Below are 19,286 nucleotides of genomic sequence, written 5' to 3'. Positions count from 1 at the left end.
AAGGTAGGGAGTGTAAACCATTCTGCCCTCATCCAGTGCTTTGGTTAGTTTTTCAAAGAAGTCCACCAGGTTGAGTAGGCATAATCTACCCTTGACAAAACCAAACTGGATTGGGTCCAGTGTCTGGAGGTTTACTATATCACTATTGATCATTTCCATGATAATTTTTTTCCATGGTTTTACATATAAGACTAGTGAGACTTATGTGTCTTTATGTTCCAGGGTCTGTAGATGGCCCAACTTTGTGCAGAGGGATGACTGTAGCTGTTCTCCATTCATGTGGCATGAAGCCTGTTTGGAGGCTATACTTAAATAGCAATTCCAGAGGCCCTGATAGGTCATGCTTCATGCTATTTAGAAGGCATCCTGAGATATTGTCTGGACCCATTAATGCAATGTTCTTGGCCTTAGAAAGAGCATTAAGGACCTGTTTCCTAGTGATAGTAGGAGAACAATTGTGTGACGCACAATCTTACATACCAGACCTGGCAGTTCAGCTCTGCCTCTGCTTCCAGAGGGAACCACAGGCCTATCCTCTGGGGCAGAACTACCTGCGGGTCCAGGTAGGGCAGAGGCAGCGGGGGGTGCTGCCTGGCTGCAGTCCAGAAGTGCTGGGCTTTCATGCTGTAGCCAGTGGAGTGAGTGTAGGCAGATCACAGGGAACCGGCCTACCCTGCTGTGCTGTAGTAGTAACATAAATACAATTAATAATCGTAAGATAGAGTGATACAACTCTAAAAAAACAATAATCCACAAAAGAGTTGTCTAGGAGGTTAAACTACCACAATTTCAGTCCAACAATGAATGTAAATGAGTTCAAGTCTAGCAATAAATTCATGAATTTATTGCTAGACTTGAACTCATTTACATTCATTTACAGCAACGTTTGTTGGACTGAAATTGTGATAGTTTAACCTCCTAGACAACTCTTTTGTGGATTATAAATACAATTAAAATTCAGTAATGAATTAAAACATAACACAAAAAATGGAAATAATAAAATTAAAAAAATTAAGCATGTAATAAATTACTATAAAAATAACATAATTACAAACACAATGATAAATAATAAGAAATGAAAATGTCTAACAAAAAAAAATAGAAAATTTATACATAATAAACTAAACACAGAAGTAATACAAGTAATTATGATAATAAAAATATGATTATATAAATAATATAATAATAAAAGTAGAAATAATAAAAAATAAGAAATACATAAAACAAATAAACAGAAGGGGGTTAGAACATTAGTAACTTTACAGATAATATACAAAGCTTTCTACAAATAATTTACAATATTCTATTACATTTTACTTTTAACACTACCAAATGCTAAGAAATTTCTTAAATACTTTGAATATTACCCTGTTTCTAACACATACACACTACAGTACAGATCATAATGTATCATTCATGGTTGCATATATTGCACATATGCATGTTCCATGTACACTGATTATGCTTGACAGCAGGCCATCCAAGCCACAAGTATAGAGGTCTGAACTTAAAATACTATCATGATGAATATGGAACATTACTGTATTTTTATTGATGACAACCTAAAACAGTATTGTAAACAGCTGAGTTTAAATTTGGGGAGTGTGGTATTTGAACTCACAAGCAGTGACTTCTATAATACTGTACTTTTCATTTGGAATACAGCATAATGCAAGCACTCTTTCCTTTTAGGCTTTTAGATACAAGTTCACTGTTACCTGAGAATGTGCAAGTGCTGTTTTGTGTTACAGACCATACCTCAATCTTTTAAAGCAGCATATCAATACAGACCATAACATAATGGGGGTGGAATGACACATACATATGAACATGTTTCAAAAATCACTTTTACACACATGGAAAGTTGTATAGGATTGTGTTAACACACATGTTGACACTTCTGCGTGTCCCAATTACAATGATAATCTGCAGCATGCTCTTGCTGTCCCTGGTTTGTAGGTCTTACGTTACATTGCAATATTGATGTCAACTTAAGTAGTGCATAGTTTGGAAGTGTGGTTTTCTAAACGACAACCCCTGTCTACTCTGTAATACTGGACTGTTGTTTCACCTTACATACTAATGCATGTATATTTTGGCTGGGTCTATATTATATGATCAACGTTTTAAAACTTCGACACTCATATGATCGACACCATATGAGCAAAGTTTTAAAACATCGAACATAAAATAAAAACTAAACAAAAACAAAAAACCTACCTAAATGCTCTGAGCAGGGGAGCAAGCCCACCCTGCACCCCCTACTACTTAAATATAGCAACTCCAAGATCGCACTACAGTGAAGTAAAGAGAAATATTCCCTACAGCGATCTCCATTGAAACATTCGAACTTTCAAAAGTTCGCTCATATGGTGTCGACCATATGAGACTCGAAACTTCATTCATATGGTGTCGACCATATGAGACTCGAACTTTTGAAAGTTCGAGCTTCAGATATAGAGACATTTTGGCTTTGCATTGGACAAATGCATAATCAGTGTGATACAAGTGTTTTTAACACAATAAGCTGTTTTTACTCTTAATGCTAAAACAACAGTACTGTTTGGATGCATGCGTATCACTTGTATCTCGCATCCTTGTGAATCTTTCTTCATAAATTTGCTCATTCAGTAATCGATCCGCATTAGCTGTGGAAAAACAAAACACAACATAATAGTATTAAGAACACCAATCCTGAATAAATGCAGCAGCTACCTCTTACAATCAGTACCTGTAAGTGATATTTACACATCTGTGGAGTGCCGTCAGTCCTACATTCCTTGATCTAATGGTCGAGGGTATTCCTCTTCCTCATCCTGAGGTCTCAGTACTGATTCCTTTCCTGTTCGTCAGAGTGGGGGATACTGGCAGCACTGGAAAAATCCCAGGTCAAACTATTCCATGCATCTGATTTGTAATCGGATCCATGATAGCGCTCCTTTAACAGCCGAGGACCATAATCATTCACTAGGAGTCCAACAAACACTTTGGACGACTGCACATTCCACTTTTGAGACAGAAATCTCAAAACCTCTTCCAGAATACCAACCATGTCTAATGCAGATGAAAACCAATCTATAATTACTTTTCCCACCAATTCCAGTTATGACAGATATTCAGAACATGTACTGTTGGATTTTGCAACATTTGAAAATGGTGCGTGCTGCTTAGCTTCGTGCAAACACAGGCAACTTGTTTACACAATGGAAACCAATAAAGATGTTAACCAATACAGACATTATCATATAAGTACATAACTGACAACATTAGTGTGTCAACCATCAGGAAAATAATTATGTGTTAGAAAAATGTGTATATGAATATATGAGAAATGCTAGTTTAAAAGCAAAGTAGTATATAATGCATTTTATTCTATTAATCATATAATAGTAAGGATTAATTCATGTGTAAATGTAAGTAGTTTTGAAACTGCAGTGTGGCTTGAAGCAAAACTAACCTTCGACCCTGGCAGAATGCTAGCTTAGCAAGTTTTAATGTTTATGCTTTTCACAAGTGATTATCTGCTGGGTCAGGAAATTAAATGTGTGAAATAATGAAATCTTTTGCTCTTTCCTGTTGGAATGATTTGGCCTTGTATATGTGTTGAGATAGCACGCAGCTGTGTGAGAAAGTGTAACAGAGAACAAAGACGTGTATTAAAAGACTGAATCTGCTATTGTATTCGAACTGATATGAAACCTTGAAGAAGTAACTTTACAGAAAGACATTATGTCTGACCAGCTGGATAGCAAGGCCGTATTGTATCTAGAGGAAAAGTTTTTTTTAAATATACAGCATCAACAGCCTTATGAATAGAAGACTGTAAGTTAAAGTGATGTAGATGCCCTGTGACATATCACGTCAGTAAGGTGGGCATAGCTTAAATGTTAAACCTATATAAAATTGTGTGCTTCCTGTTTCATGTCAGACAAAATTCTGTACTTGTACGTTTTTTGCCTCCTGGTGTACACTAGTAAACTTTTTAACCTGAACCTCCTGTGTATTGAAATCTTATTTTATTTAACAGTTTGGTCCTTCGCAGACGGAATTCCCTTGGTAAGCCGCAGATCAGAGCGTATCGGTGGTCGAGTACTGCGCAGGAGAAGTTACCAAAATGGTTCTTCTTGAGTGAAAATACCTCTGACTGAATTGTCGTGTAAAGAGGCTGGCCACTTTCTGATCTGTGGCCGAAAAGCGGAACTTGGACTTTCTCAATACCGGAGGCTCAGGTAGGAAGAATTTGCCTTTTTTTCTGTTTTAGATCAGGGACTAGGTTACAGTATATTGTTGTCAAGATTTGCTTTGCAGATCAGGGACAAAAGGAAGTACTGTATACTTGGTCATAGATCAGGGTAACAGAATAAGGTAGGCAGTTATTCTAGATAAACTGTGAACAGGAACTGAGAAATTGATATCACATGATAAAAAGGGTTACGTAACATTTTCTTTGACATGGGTAATCAGTGCACTAAAACATCGCGAGATCCGCCCCTAACCGAAGGCGCAAAATACATGCAATCACAACGTTCCGATAACATTAGGTATTATACGAAATGGGTTAGTAAATATGAATTTGATGGTAAACTAGATAAAACTTCACTAGTTAAACTCCTTAAACAGCTTAAATCGATGCGGAGGTCTGAGCAAAAAACAGCGTAATTGGGCATTCCTCGGGCACACGGGTGAATTGAGGTAAATGAAGTGAGAGAACAAGAAGCTTCAAAAATTCCAACATTATTTTTGAACAAGAAGATAACGGTAACAACAACAGCTCCTCCTCACCCTCCCTTCCCCCCTCCTTTACCCTTTTTCAGGATATGAGCGAGGTGGACAGGCTGGTTGCGCCTCCGGCACATCTGAAATTTCAGCAAGACCACAACCATTGTTAGAGATCTATTGAAACTGGGTCCCGAACAAGTAAAATACGCAGGGCGAGAATCATATCAAATGAGAGAAACCTACTAGGGATAGTGAGGAAGAAATATAACCCACTATAGAAGTTTGAAATCCTCAGGCAGGAGGAAGAGACAGGACCCAACACTCTTAGTATACAGGCCATGGACACCGGAGGATATCCGGAAGGCTACTGAGGGAATTCCCCATCCAAAAGTTAATTTTACAAAATTTTTAGAAGATTTACAAGGCATGAGATTGAGTTACCACTTGAATGGGGAAGAAGTAGAAAAAGTAGTAAGACAAATTATAGGTCCAGATTGGCACATGATTTGTGGCACCTGGAATCCTCGTAATGCAGAGCTTAGACCACTCCCACATAGTGACCCAGAGTTAGACAACAGAGTGAAAGGTCTGACAGACCGAATCTCTGAGAAATGGAAACCTAGAGCAGACTGGACTTGCATTAATCAATGCATACAACAGGAAAATGAGACAATAGATGGATATTATGCTAGATTATTAGAATGTTTTAATAATCATAGCGGTATGTTGGTTCCTGAGAACCAAACAAATGATTCCCTAGCTATCATTTCAAATACTTGTATGCGTATATCAAGAATATACAGTGCGATATTTATGAATCTGTGTCATCAGCTGTTTATGCACTCAATGCAGTAATAATGAAATATTTAGTGCTACATGGTACTGGTATCCAATAAAAGTTTATATAACCAATAGCACTTCTTTTTACCATTGCTAAGTCATGCTATGCATCGCACACCACAACTCAAAGATTCTCTAAAGAAAAGAAATGAGGAGACAGGAAAGTAATTAAGGCAAGCAAACAGGGGGAGAAAACAAACTGAAAGGAAGGTAAGAATGTGCAGGAAGGGTGTAGGTAAGAACTGTACCTATCCACTTATTTAGCAGTAACAGCTGTACAGATTCGTAGCTGAATTTGGACTGGCACCTCCAGAGAACGGGGTGACAACAACATAATTGCATTGTGAGGCCAATTGGACCAAATTAAGTGTGTCAAGTGGACACGTGTGAAATGGAGAGGTATGTATGGAGCAATATGATTTTGGGGGGGACAGGTGCCCTTTTACTTTTTTTTTAAGGAGAGAGTGGAATGTTAGGGAAGGGACATAGGCATGTCTGGGGCAGGCAAGTTGGGAAGGTGAGGAAGCATTTGCTGACAGACAAGACATACAAGACAAGAGACAAGGTTGGTGAAGGACACAAGAGAAGGGTGAACACCATGAAGTGAGGGTGGGGAGATAGTGAACTTATGGATGACAAGTTTGGTGACACTGAGAATTAAGTCCTCACCCACTGGACTGTCACCTAACTGTGCCAATGGTCTGTGTGTCCTTGAGTTATTCAGGACAATGATGGAGAGCAGTGTCTCCACTCGGCATAGGCATAGGTTCATAGGTCCATAGGTGTTTACTAGGCTAATGACCACAAGGGCCTTTTAAGCCTAGCCATGCATCCCAAATCTCTGACAAGTTCTGATACCTCTGATAAGTGTAAGCAGAGGTTTGGGAGATGAAACATTTACAACCTAGGGCTTGGGAAATGAACTATTTACAGGTTGCCTGTGTCCATTAGAGACATAGGTGCCAAACCAGGGATGGATTTCCTGTTTGCCATACAATTGTCCAAATTGCACTTAAATTGGGTTATGGAGGAACTCTGCTTCACATGGATGGGGAGCCTGTTCCAGAGACAAGGTAATCTCTGAGATACATACTTGTCTCTCCAGAAGGTCCTATTTATAACACAGTCAAAATTTAAGTCTTTAGAACTGGTAATTCTGAAGCTGTTTGTTTTGCGGATATGCAGGAGGTCCATCAAAATGGGGTCTGACAATGCCCTGTATGTCAGGCATAGATCTCCCCTTAAAAGCCTGTAGGAGACAGAATACAGGGATAGAGCCTTGAGGTGGTGTGTAGGACATTTTACTTAAACCCTGTATTCTTTTAGTGAGGAACCTCTGTGGACATTCCAATTGTTCGATATGCCTGGTTAGGTACATACAAAAAGGACACTGTACACAATGATAGGTCTGATGAATGCTGAATATGGTGGAACAATGACTTCCTTGGACTTAGATGTCATACCTTTGTTTATAAGTTGTGCAACATAGAAGGATTTCCTCACAATTGTAGACATGTGATGTTCAAAGGTTAGATTACTATGTGTGTCCCTAAGTCACTGACTACTGTGTCAACTCTGAAGAGTATGTTGTCAATATGATAGTTATCAGGGGTGGATGACTTCCTAAATATACTATTATGCATTTCTTGGCATTTAGTTTCAGTCCATGGCTCTGACACTAGTTGCTTGTCAGTGTCAGCCTCCTGGAGACCATTTGTGTTAGTGTGAGATTCAATGACAGCTCTTAATTTGCAATCATCTGCAGATTTAGTCAGCCAGAGACTGACTGACATTGGCATTGACTTCAGAGAATTAAATGCCAAAAAGGAGCAGTTCAAGGACTGATCCCTGAGGAACTCCACATGTGACTGGCCTCTTTGTAGAGGTGGACTCCCCAATTCTAACTTCCTGGGTCCTGTCTGTGAGCCAGTTGGCGATCCACCATGTGTCATATGAGTTTGTACCTAACCTTGAGTTTGCCAACAATGCCCAAGAGGGTTATTGTGTCAAATGCCTTGGCCAGGTCAAGGTAGGGAGTGTAAACCATTCTGCCCTCATCCAGTGCTTTGTTAGTTTTTCAAAGAAGTCCACCAGGTTGAGTAGGCATAATCTACCCTTGACAAAACCAAACTGGATTGGGTCCAGTGTCTGAGGTTTACTATATCACTATTGATCATTTCCATGATAATTTTTTTTTCCATGGTTTTACATATAAGACTAGTGAGACTTATGTGTCTTTATGTTCCAGGGTCTGTAGATGGCCCAACTTTTGTGCAGAGGGATGACTGTAGCTGTTCTCCATTCATGTGGCATGAAGCCTGTTTGAGGTTATACTTAAATGGCAATTCTAGGGGGCCTGACAGGTCATGTTTCATGTTATTTAGAAGGCATCCTGGGATATTATCTGGACCCATTAATGCAATGTTCTTGGCCTTAGAAACAGCATTAAGGACCTGTTCCCTAGTGATAGTAGGAGAACAATTGTGTGACGCACAATCTTACATACCAGACCTGGCAGTTCAGCTCTGCCTCTGCTTCCAGAGGGAACCACAGGCCTATCCTCTGGGGCAGAACTACCTGCGGGTCCAGGTAGGGCAGAGGCAGCGGGGGTGCTGCCTGGCTGCAGTCCAGAAGTGCTGGGCTTTCATGCTGTAGCCAGTGGAGTGAGTGTAGGCAGATCACAGGAACCGCCTACCCTGCTGTGCTGTAGTAGTAACATAAATACAATTAATAATCGTAAGATAGAGTGATACAACTCTAAACAATAATCCATTAAAGAGTTGTCTAGGAGGTTAAACTACCACAATTTCAGTTCAACAATGGTCAATGAGTTCAAGTCTAGCAATAAATTCATGAATTTATTGCTAGACTTGAACTCATTTACATTCATTTACAGCAACGTTTGTTGGACTGAAATTGTGATAGTTTAACCTCCTAGACAACTCTTTTGTGGATTATAAATACAATTAAAATTCAGTAATGAATTAAAACATAACACAAAAAATGGAAATAATAAAATTAAAAAAATTAAGCATGTAATAAATTACTATAAAAATAACATAATTACAAACACAATGATAAATAATAAGAAATGAAAATGTCTAACAAAAAAAAATAGAAAATTTATACATAATAAACTAAACACAGAAGTAATACAAGTAATTATGATAATAAAAATATGATTATATAAATAATATAATAATAAAAGTAGAAATAATAAAAATAAGAAATACATAAAACAAATAAACAGAAGGGGGTTAGAACATTAGTAACTTTACAGATAATATACAAAGCTTTCTACAAATAATTTACAATATTCTATTACATTTTACTTTTAACACTACCAAATGCTAAGAAATTTCTTAAATACTTTGAATATTACCCTGTTTCTAACACATACACACTACAGTACAGATCATAATGTATCATTCATGGTTGCATATATTGCACATATGCATGTTCCATGTACACTGATTATGCTTGACAGCAGGCCATCCAAGCCACAAGTATAGAGGTCTGAACTTAAAATACTATCATGATGAATATGGAACATTACTGTATTTTTATTGATGACAACCTAAAACAGTATTGTAAACAGCTGAGTTTAAATTTGGGGAGTGTGGTATTTGAACTCACAAGCAGTGACTTCTATAATACTGTACTTTTCATTTGGAATACAGCATAATGCAAGCACTCTTTCCTTTTAGGCTTTTAGATACAAGTTCACTGTTACCTGAGAATGTGCAAGTGCTGTTTTGTGTTACAGACCATACCTCAATCTTTTAAAGCAGCATATCAATACAGACCATAACATAATGGGGTGGAATGACACATACATATGAACATGTTTCAAAAATCACTTTTACACACATGGAAAGTTGTATAGGATTGTGTTAACACACATGTTGACACTTCTGCGTGTCCCAATTACAATGATAATCTGCAGCATGCTCTTGCTGTCCCTGGTTTGTACGTCTTACGCTACATTGCAATATTGATGTCAACTTAAGTAGTGCATAGTTTGGAAGTGTGGTTTTCTAAACGACAACCCCTGTCTACTCTGTAATACTGGACTGTTGTTTCACCTTACATACTAATGCATGTATATTTTGGCTGGGTCTATATTATATGATCAACGTTTTAAAACTTCGACACTCATATGATCGACACCATATGAGCAAAGTTTTAAAACATCGAACATAAAATAAAAACTAAACAAAAACAAAACCTACCTAAATGCTCTGAGCAGGGAGCAAGCCCACCCTGCACCCCTACTACTTAAATATAGCAACTCCAAGATCGCACTACAGTGAAGTAAAGAGAAATATTCCTACAGCGATCTCCATTGAAACATTCGAACTTTCAAAGTTCGCTCATATGGTGTCGACCATATGAGACTCGAAACTTCATTCATATGGTGTCGACTATATGAGACTCGAACTTTTGAAAGTTCGAGCTTCAGATATAGAGACATTTTGGCTTTGCATTGGACAAATGCATAATCAGTGTGATACAAGTGTTTTTAACACAATAAGCTGTTTTACTCTTAATGCTAAAACAACAGTACTGTTTGGATGCATGCGTATCACTTGTATCTCGCATCCTTGTGAATCTTTCTTCATAAATTTGCTCATTCAGTAATCGATCCGCATTAGCTGTGGAAAAACAAAACACAACATAATAGTATTAAGAACACCAATCCTGAATAAATGCAGCAGCTACCTCTTACAATCAGTACCTGTAAGTGATATTTACACATCTGTGGAGGCCGTCAGTCCTACATTCCTTGATCTAATGGTCGAGGGTATTCCTCTTCCTCATCCTGAGGTCTCAGTACTGATTCCTTTCCTGTTCGTCAGAGTGGGGGATACTGGCAGCACTGGAAAAATCCCAGGTCAAACTATTCCATGCATCTGATTTGTAATCGGATCCATGATAGCGCTCCTTTAACAGCCGAGACCATAATCATTCACTAGGAGTCCAACAAACACTTTGGACGACTGCACATTCCACTTTTGAGACAGAAATCTCAAAACCTCTTCCAGAATACCAACCATGTCTAATGCAGATGAAAACCAATCTATAATTACTTTTCCCACCAATTCCAGTTATGACAGATATTCAGAACATGTACTGTTGGATTTTGCAACATTTGAAAATGGTGCGTGCTTAGCTTCGCAAACACAGGCAACTTGTTTACACAATGGAAACCAATAAAGATGTTAACCAATACAGACATTATCATATAAGTACATAACTGACAACATTAGTGTGTCAACCATCAGGAAAATAATTATGTGTTAGAAAAATGTGTATATGAATATATGAGAAATGCTAGTTTAAAAGCAAAGTAGTATATAATGCATTTTATTCTATTAATCATATAATAGTAAGGATTAATTCATGTGTAAATGTAAGTAGTTTTGAAACTGCAGTGTGGCTTGAAGCAAAACTAACCTTCGACCCTGGCAGAATGCTAGCTTAGCAAGTTTTAATGTTTATGCTTTTCACAAGTGATTATCTGCTGGGTCAGGAAATTAAATGTGTGAAATAATGAAATCTTTTGCTCTTTCCTGTTGGAATGATTTGGCCTTGTATATGTGTTGAGATAGCACGCAGCTGTGAGAAAGTGTAACAGAGAACAAAGACGTGTATTAAAAGACTGAATCTGCTATTGTATTCGAACTGATATGAAACCTTGAAGAAGTAACTTTACAGAAAGACATTATGTCTGACCAGCTGGATAGCAAGGCCGTATTGTATCTAGAGGAAAAGTTTTTAAATATACAGCATCAACAGCCTTATGAATAGAAGACTGTAAGTTAAAGCGATGTAGGTGCCCTGTGACATATCACGCCAGTAAGGTGGGCATAGCTTAAATGTTAAACCTATATAAAATTGTGTGCTTCCTGTTTCATGTCAGACAAAATTCTGTACTTGTACGTTTTTTGCCTCCTGGTGTACACTAGTAAACTTTTTAACCTGAACCTCCTGTGTATTGAAATCTTATTTTATTTAACAGTTTGGACCTTCGCAGTCGGAATCCCCTTGGTAAGCCGCAGATCAGAGCCGCATCGGTGGTCGAATACTGTGCAAGAGAAGTTACCAAAATGGTTCTTCTTGAGTGAAAATACCTTTGACTGAATTGTCGTGTAAAGAGGCTGGCCACTTTCTGAACTGTGGCAAAAGCGGAACTTGGACTTTCTCAATACCGGAGGCTCAGGTAGGAAGAATTTGCCTTTTTTCTGTTTTAGATCAGGGACTAGGTTACAGTATATTGTTGTCAAGATTTGCTTTGCAGATCAGGGACAAAAGGAAGTACTGTATACTTGGTCATAGATCAGGGTAACAGAATAAGGTAGGCAGTTATTCTAGATAAACTGTGAACAGGAACTGAGAAATTGATATCACATGATAAAAAGGGTTACGTAACATTTTCTTTGACATGGGTAATCAGTGCACTAAAACATCGCGAGATCCGCCCCTAACCGAAGGCGCAAAATACATGCAATCACAACGTTCCGATAACATTAGGTATTATACGAAATGGGTTAGTAAATATGAATTTGATGGTAAACTAGATAAAACTTCACTAGTTAAACTCCTTAAACAGCTTAAATCTGATGTGGGAGGTCAGGCAAAAAAGCAACGCCATTTAGGCATTCCTCGGGCACACAGGTGGATTGAGGAAGCAAATCGTAGAGAACAGAAGCTTAAAAATTCAAAAACATTGTTTTTAGACAAAGAGGATAATAACTTGGTAATAGCAACAGCTCCTCCTCCTCCTCCCTTGCCCCCTACATTACCCTTTTCAGGATATGAAGCGAGTGGACAGGCTAGTCCACCTCCGCGTTATCCTGAAGTTTCAGCAAGACCACAACCATTTGTTAGAGATCCTATCGAAACTAGGTCCTGAACACGTAAAACACATAGGGACACAGAATTATATCAAATAGAGAGAAACCTACAGGATGAGAGTGAGGAAGAAATATGCCCACTTATAGAAGTTCCAAATCCTCAGGCAGGACAGGAAGGGCAGGACCCAACACTCTTAGTATACAGGCCATGGACACCGGAGGATATCCGGAAGGCTACTGAGGGAATTCCCCATCCAAAAGTTAATTTTACAAAATTTTTAGAAGATTTACAAGGCATGAGATTGAGTTACCACTTGAATGGGGAAGAAGTAGAAAAGTAGTAAGACAAATTATAGGTCCAGATTGGCACATGATTTGTGGCACCTGGAATCCTCGTAATGCAGAGCTTAGACCACTCCCACATAGTGACCCAGAGTTAGACAACAGAGTGAAAGGTCTGACAGACCGAATCTCTGAGAAATGGAAACCTAGAGCAGACTGGACTTGCATTAATCAATGCATACAACAGGAAAATGAGACAATAGATGGATATTATGCTAGATTATTAGAATGTTTTAATAATCATAGCGGTATGTTGGTTCCTGAGAACCAAACAAATGATTCCCCGTATGAACAACAATTAAAAAATGCATTTTTGAAAGGTTGCATTGCACCTATTAGTAGCTTCATTACGAAGCATATGATAGACCATCTAACAGGGAGGCTACAAGCCTTACTTGAATACGCTAGACATGCTGAAAGACATTTTAATAGTAAAAAGAAAAAGAAGGCGCAAGTCTTCACTGCTGAAGACGGAGCTGAAGTATTTGTATTACAGTCAGGTAAAAAGGGCAAGAAAAATGCCCAGGGAAACAAGCAGTCTGATAAACGATCAGAAGATTTTGAAGAAAGAAAAAAGAGAGGTGAATGCTTCAAGTGCGGGAAAAAGGGACATCTAGCAAGGGATTGTAGGCAAAACAAAAAGGTAATTACAGAAGATAAGGGAGATGAGGACTGACTATATGATAGTGAAGATACATCATGTGAAAGTCAGAAATCATCAAGAAAAGTTAATAAACAGAAAACAGACGTAAATGTGATAGAAGGAGTAGAGGAAGTGCAAGTAAATATGGAGGATGGCGAAAGTGAAATTTTGGACTTAGCATTATTGAGTTTAGAGCTCTACTTAGCAGATACGAAACCGGAAGTTACACTTCTGGTGGAGGGAAGGGAATTCAAATTCCTGTGTGACTCAGGAGCGTCACGGACTTTGATACACCCCTCCAAGTTACCAGAACATTCCGAATCACCTGATTATATATTAGTGAAAGCAGCAAACGGACAGCTATATAGGGAACCACTTTCCCATGATATAGCAATAACTGACCCTGTTTCAGGTATGACCCAGAGAAGTAAAATTGTTGTTTCTGCAAAGTGTCCAGTAAACCTATTGGACAGAGACCTTATGCAAATATTTGGCATAGCAGTAGTTCCAACTGTACAAGGTATGGAGGCACAGAGACAAATGGATACCTTTGTAGTGCGATCGGAGGGTGAAACTTTTTACTGGTACAGCCAGGACCTAGTCACGACTGGTCCAGGGGCAGTAACCGAGGAACTGATGAATGTAGCCATCAGTAAAGCCCCCTCCCTCGACACTGATCGACAGCATTTGTTACACTGTACTCTATACTATTGTACTACACCAGGACCTGATAGAGAGTATGAGCAAGAATTGTTTAGAAATCGTGCAACTAGATTGGTTTTGCATACTTTGTACTGGGATACTGAGGGGAACAGTGTAGTTAGCTGTTAGTTACCTCAAGAATTCCTTGCATTGTATAGATCAAATCGGTTACCACATGTCAGCTTGACAAAGAATAAAAGTGTCAAATGGGCAGACTTAGGAGAAAAAGTAACAAGATGGGAAAAACAGACTGATTTAGAACTATCAGAACAAGGGATACGAAAACAAAAACTGAATTGGTTGACACAGACACATCCAGCTGTACACTTGCAATCTAGCGAGGACAGCTGATTAGCATTCTTATTAGAAGAAGAAGAAAAGGCCTTATGTGAAATTCCAACAACTCTTTGGTCAACAGGCAAGTCAGATGTAGGACTTATTCGAACAGCAGGACCAGTTACAATAACCCCAAAGTCAGCTTTTAGACCACAGAAAAGACAATACCCTTTGAGAAAGGATGCAGAAATAGGAATTAAGCCTATAATAGCAGCATTACTCAAAGAAGGAGTACTGGTAGAATCTCCTGATTCACCATGTAATACACCCCTATTTCCTGTTAAAAAAGCAAACGGGGAATGGCGGATGGTACAAGATTTACAAGCTGTAAATAATGCAGTAATACCTAGAGCACCTACGGTGCCAGACCCACATACTTTGTTAAACGATTAGAACCGCAACAGAAGTATTTCTCTGTGGTAGATATTAGCAATGCTTTCTTTTCAATACCTATACATCCTGATAGTCAATATTGGTTTGCATTTACATTTCAGGGTAAAAGGTATATGTGATACTGACTACCACAGGGATATTGTGAGAGCCCAACAATATTTGCACAAGAAATGGCTAGCAACCTGGCAGGGTTTACCCCACCGGGAGGTAGTCAAATTCTACTTTACGTAGATGACATCTTGCTAGCAGCCCCCACCCAGCAACAGTGCAGGGAAGATACTGTGGTGTTACTGAAATTTTTAACAACACAAGGACACAAAGTAAACAAAAGTAAGTTACAACTTTGGAGAAAACAAGTTAGATACTTGGGATATGTAATATCCAATGAAGGTAGAATACTAGATGAGGAAAGAAAAACAGCAATTTTGCAAGCACCTAAACCAGCAACCAAGAAGGAAATGATGTCTTTCTTGGGTACAACTAATTTCTGCCGGAGCTGGATACCAAATTATGCTTTGGAATCTGCTCTACTGACTGACTTGATATATAAGACAACAATGGCAGCACAAGATATTTTACAATGGACACCTGAAGCAGAAATGGCTTTCTGCAGGTTGAAGCAGTTGATAGCTTCTTCATTAGTTTTAGGACTTCCAAATTATCACAAACGTTTTTTTTCAGACCGTAGATTGCAAACAAGGATATATGACGTCAGTATTGACGCAACAACATGGGGACAAGCAACGCCCCATAGCCTACTATTCATCACAGTTAGAACCAGTGGCGCGATCTTTGCCTCACTGTGTATAAGCAGTAGTTGCAGCTGCAATGGCAGTACAGGCTTCGGCCTCAGTGGTGTTATTCCACCCTCTCGCATTGAGAGTGCCTCATGCAGTTGCAATAATTTTACTGCAAGAGAAAGTGGCATACCTTTCTCCTGCTAGACATCTTTCATGTATGACTATACTGCTGAGCCAACCTCATATGACAATTGAACGATGTACGACATTAAATCCATCAACATTACTCCCAACTCCTGCGGAGGGCACACCACACAGCTGCCTGCAGGAAATTGAACAGTTAGCTTTACCGAGACAAGATCTCACAGATATGCCCTTGGACAATGCCGAGGTGACATATTACGTGGACGGCTCATGCAGAAGGGGTCCTACAGGGAAGAATCTGGTAGCGTATGCAGTAGTTACAGACACTGAAATTCTAGAAGCCCAATCCTTACCACATAACTTATCTGCACAAGCAGCAGAATTGATAGCTTTGACGAGGGCATGTACTTTAGCAAAAAACAAGTGTGTGAACATATATACTGACAGTCAGTATGCTTTTTCCTACAGTACATGTATTTGCACAACAATGGAAAAATAGAGGAATGATAACATCTAGTGGAAAACCTATTAATCATGCGCAAGTTATTTTGGAGTTATTAGAATCTATTCAGTTACCTACCAAAGTAGCTATTTGTAAATGTGTAGCTCATACAAAACAACAGGATAAGATTTCAAAAGGCAATGCACGAGCTGATGCAGCTGCAAAGCAAGCAGCCTCAGACTTAGAAACTTTACTATTAAATGAGGAATTACAACCCTCTGAGATTTTAGATTTAGATATGTTAAAAACAATACAGACGCTTACTACAAAAGCAGAAAAACAAAAATGGGTAAAACGAAGTGCAATTCTTGAGAATGGATTGTACATTTCCAAAGAAAGAAAACCGATATTGCCGTCTAATTTATTTAGATATGCAGCTTTGTTGAGCCATGGGCAGTGCCATGTCTCAACAGGGGGGATGGTACAGTTAGTAAATCGAATATTCCAAACATATGGATACACAAACTACACAAAAAAATTTTGTGCAGCTTGTCATACTTGTAACAAGCACCATGCACAAGGAGCATTTAAAACCAAGCAAGGAAGTTTTCCTATACCACCATACCCGTTCCATACTATTTGTATGGATTTCATAGAATTGAATAAATGTGAAGGGAAGACGTTTTGTTTAGTTATTGTAGACATGTTTTCTAAATGGGTAGAAGCTTTTCCAACCAAAAACCCGGATGCAGCAACAGTGGCGAAAGCCCTGATAAAAGAAGTAATCCCTAGATTTGGCATTCCGGAAAGGATTTATAGTGACAACGGCACACATTTCGTAAACCAGACAATCCACCAACTTGGGAGATTTTTTGGTATCTCCTTAAAGAACCATTGTGCCTACCACCCACAGTCAGCAGGACTGGTGGAAAGGTACAATGGTACCCTAAAAAGTAAACTTAGGAAGCTAGTTGAGGAGACCCAAAAGAATTGGATATACTGTCTGCCTTTAGCACTGCTGAGAATGAGAACGGTTCCAAATGTAAAGGGTTTGACTCCCTTTGAAATGGTTTTTGGAAGAGCATATTGTGTGCCTCAGTGGAAAGCTCTCATGCCTGCAGAGCAAGAGGTTGACAGTTCATTAGCTAGTTATATGAGGAAACTGTTAACAAATAAATCTGTTTTGCAGTTTAACTCTTTTTCAGATAAGGAACAGACCAGACCGGTGGAAGCAGTCTTGGCTCCTGGGACATACGTTTGGCTGAAAGTGACGAAAAGGAAGAATTGGGCGAGTCCAAAGTGGGAGGGACCGTACCAGGTTCTGTTGGCAATGCCTACTGCAGTCAGAGTGGCCGAGAGGACGTCCTGGGTTCATTTGACACATTGTAAACCGGTAAAGAAATTTCAACTTGATAAAAACTTTGTGACTGATACACAACCAGACCAAGATGGCCAAAAACAAAGCAAACAGAAATTTAGATCAACCCCAGAGATGTTGCATAATCATTTTGTTCAGTGTATATTTATTGACTGTAATTGTGACAATTTTCCTCTTGTTGTGGTTTATCCTACACACAACCACACAAGTGAAAGTGGGAAGGCGTGATGAAACGTCTATAGACTGGCATCCAAATTTTAACACATACCTAGCCATGAAACGTGTATATGCAGAGACTATGAACATTTCAAATTGCTGGGTTTGTACAGCTATACCAACAGCATATGGAGGACTGATAATGTCCGCTGTCCCTTTGGGGATAAATGAGACATGGGAGAATTTACTTTTCGATACATGAACTGTGAGATCACAGGACAAAATAGCTTTATTTTTACCTGTCACACAAAAAGGAGTTGTATGCTTTTATAAAAATGATACCCTCCAGGTGGGCTGGAGCAATTGTAATATAACCATATCTTACCGATGTTATATTAAGAATGGTAATGGCAATACTTTTTGCAATACTAATTATGACTCGTATTTGAACTCATTGAAAACAACTATGAATGACATTCGCAAAAATCCAGTTTTGTTTAAACAATTGTCAGTTATAGATCAGAAAATGTTTCATGCAGAGCTGATGCATATTAGTACTAAAGTAGAAAACTGTTATTTTATTTGTGGGAAAAAGGCGTATAAATGGTTACCTGAGAATTGGTCCGGCAGTTGTTTTTTGGGTTATTTGGTTCCGGCAATAAGACATACTGCAGAATTACCTTTGGGTAAGATACGAAACATGAGAGAAGCAGCCCGAAAACCCGAAGGTCCAGTTGAAAAACCTGTGAATCCAGTTGGAAAGATCGCAGCTGGCTGAAAAGACCACAATTCAGTAAAAGACAAAAGCAAATTGACTCATATGGACTTGATTGACAGTGTTATATCTTGGGCAGGAATATTCCCAGCCTATAGAGCAGTCAAATCGATTTGGGAGCTGAGGAAGTTGTCGAAACTTCTCGAAGTAATGAGTAATGCAACTTTTTCTGCCCTAGAACTGGTGACTGATGAACTGAATGCAATGAGAACTGTAGTGCTACAAAATCGGATGGCTCTTGACTTCACCCTAGCGGCGAGAGGTGGTACGTGCGTGCTTATCAAAGAAGAATGCTGTGCTTATATTCCTGACAATCGTCATGAGATCAATAACCACCTAGAGGTAATTCAACAAGTATCAGCCATGACTGAACCAGGCCCAAACCCACTGACGGACTTTTTCCAGAATCTATTTGGGGGTGGGGTTCCATCCTAATGAATATTCTGATTGCCATTTGTGTGGGTATACTCCTAATAGGAGCATGTTTGCTGTGGAATTCCCTGCATGAAAAGATTAATCAAAGATTTTATTGATGTATCTGTTACTGAAACTTTGTACCAAGATATTGAAATTGAAAAATTGATCTCAGATGACATTTTTTCTGAAGTATAGATTGAATGACTCACCTAGCTGAAAATCCTAAGTGGAAAAGGTTAGGAGATGAAATGACACTATGCATACTTCAAAATAGAATAAAAAGTATTAATGGGGGGAAAATGTTAGAAAAATGTGTATTTGAATATATGAGAAATGCTAGTTTAAAAGCAAAGTAGTATATAATGCATTTTATTCTATTAATCATATAATAGTAAGGGATTA

General features: G+C 38.7%; 1 protein-coding gene across 1 annotated transcript in view; it reads right to left on the bottom strand.

Moving 5' to 3' along the window:
- Positions 1-2,514: 2,514 nt before the first annotated feature.
- Positions 2,515-19,286, bottom strand: part of LOC122788703 (myosin-4-like) — a 103,232-nt gene continuing 86,460 nt past the window's right edge. The window contains exons 14-15 of the mRNA XM_044055597.1: positions 10,104-10,214; positions 2,515-2,648 (exon numbers count right to left, since the gene is read on the bottom strand). Of these exons, the coding sequence (XP_043911532.1) occupies positions 2,515-2,648; positions 10,104-10,214 (245 nt within the window). The remainder of the gene's footprint in view (positions 2,649-10,103; positions 10,215-19,286) is intronic.

The sequence above is a fragment of the Protopterus annectens genome, chromosome 14.part0 (genome assembly GCF_019279795.1).
Source record: "Protopterus annectens isolate FY-2018-M chromosome 14.part0, PAN1.0, whole genome shotgun sequence".
Lineage (NCBI taxonomy): Eukaryota > Metazoa > Chordata > Ceratodontiformes > Protopteridae > Protopterus > Protopterus annectens.
The sequence above is the reverse complement of the archived record's forward strand: the minus strand, read 5'-3'. Positions and strand labels throughout refer to the sequence as shown.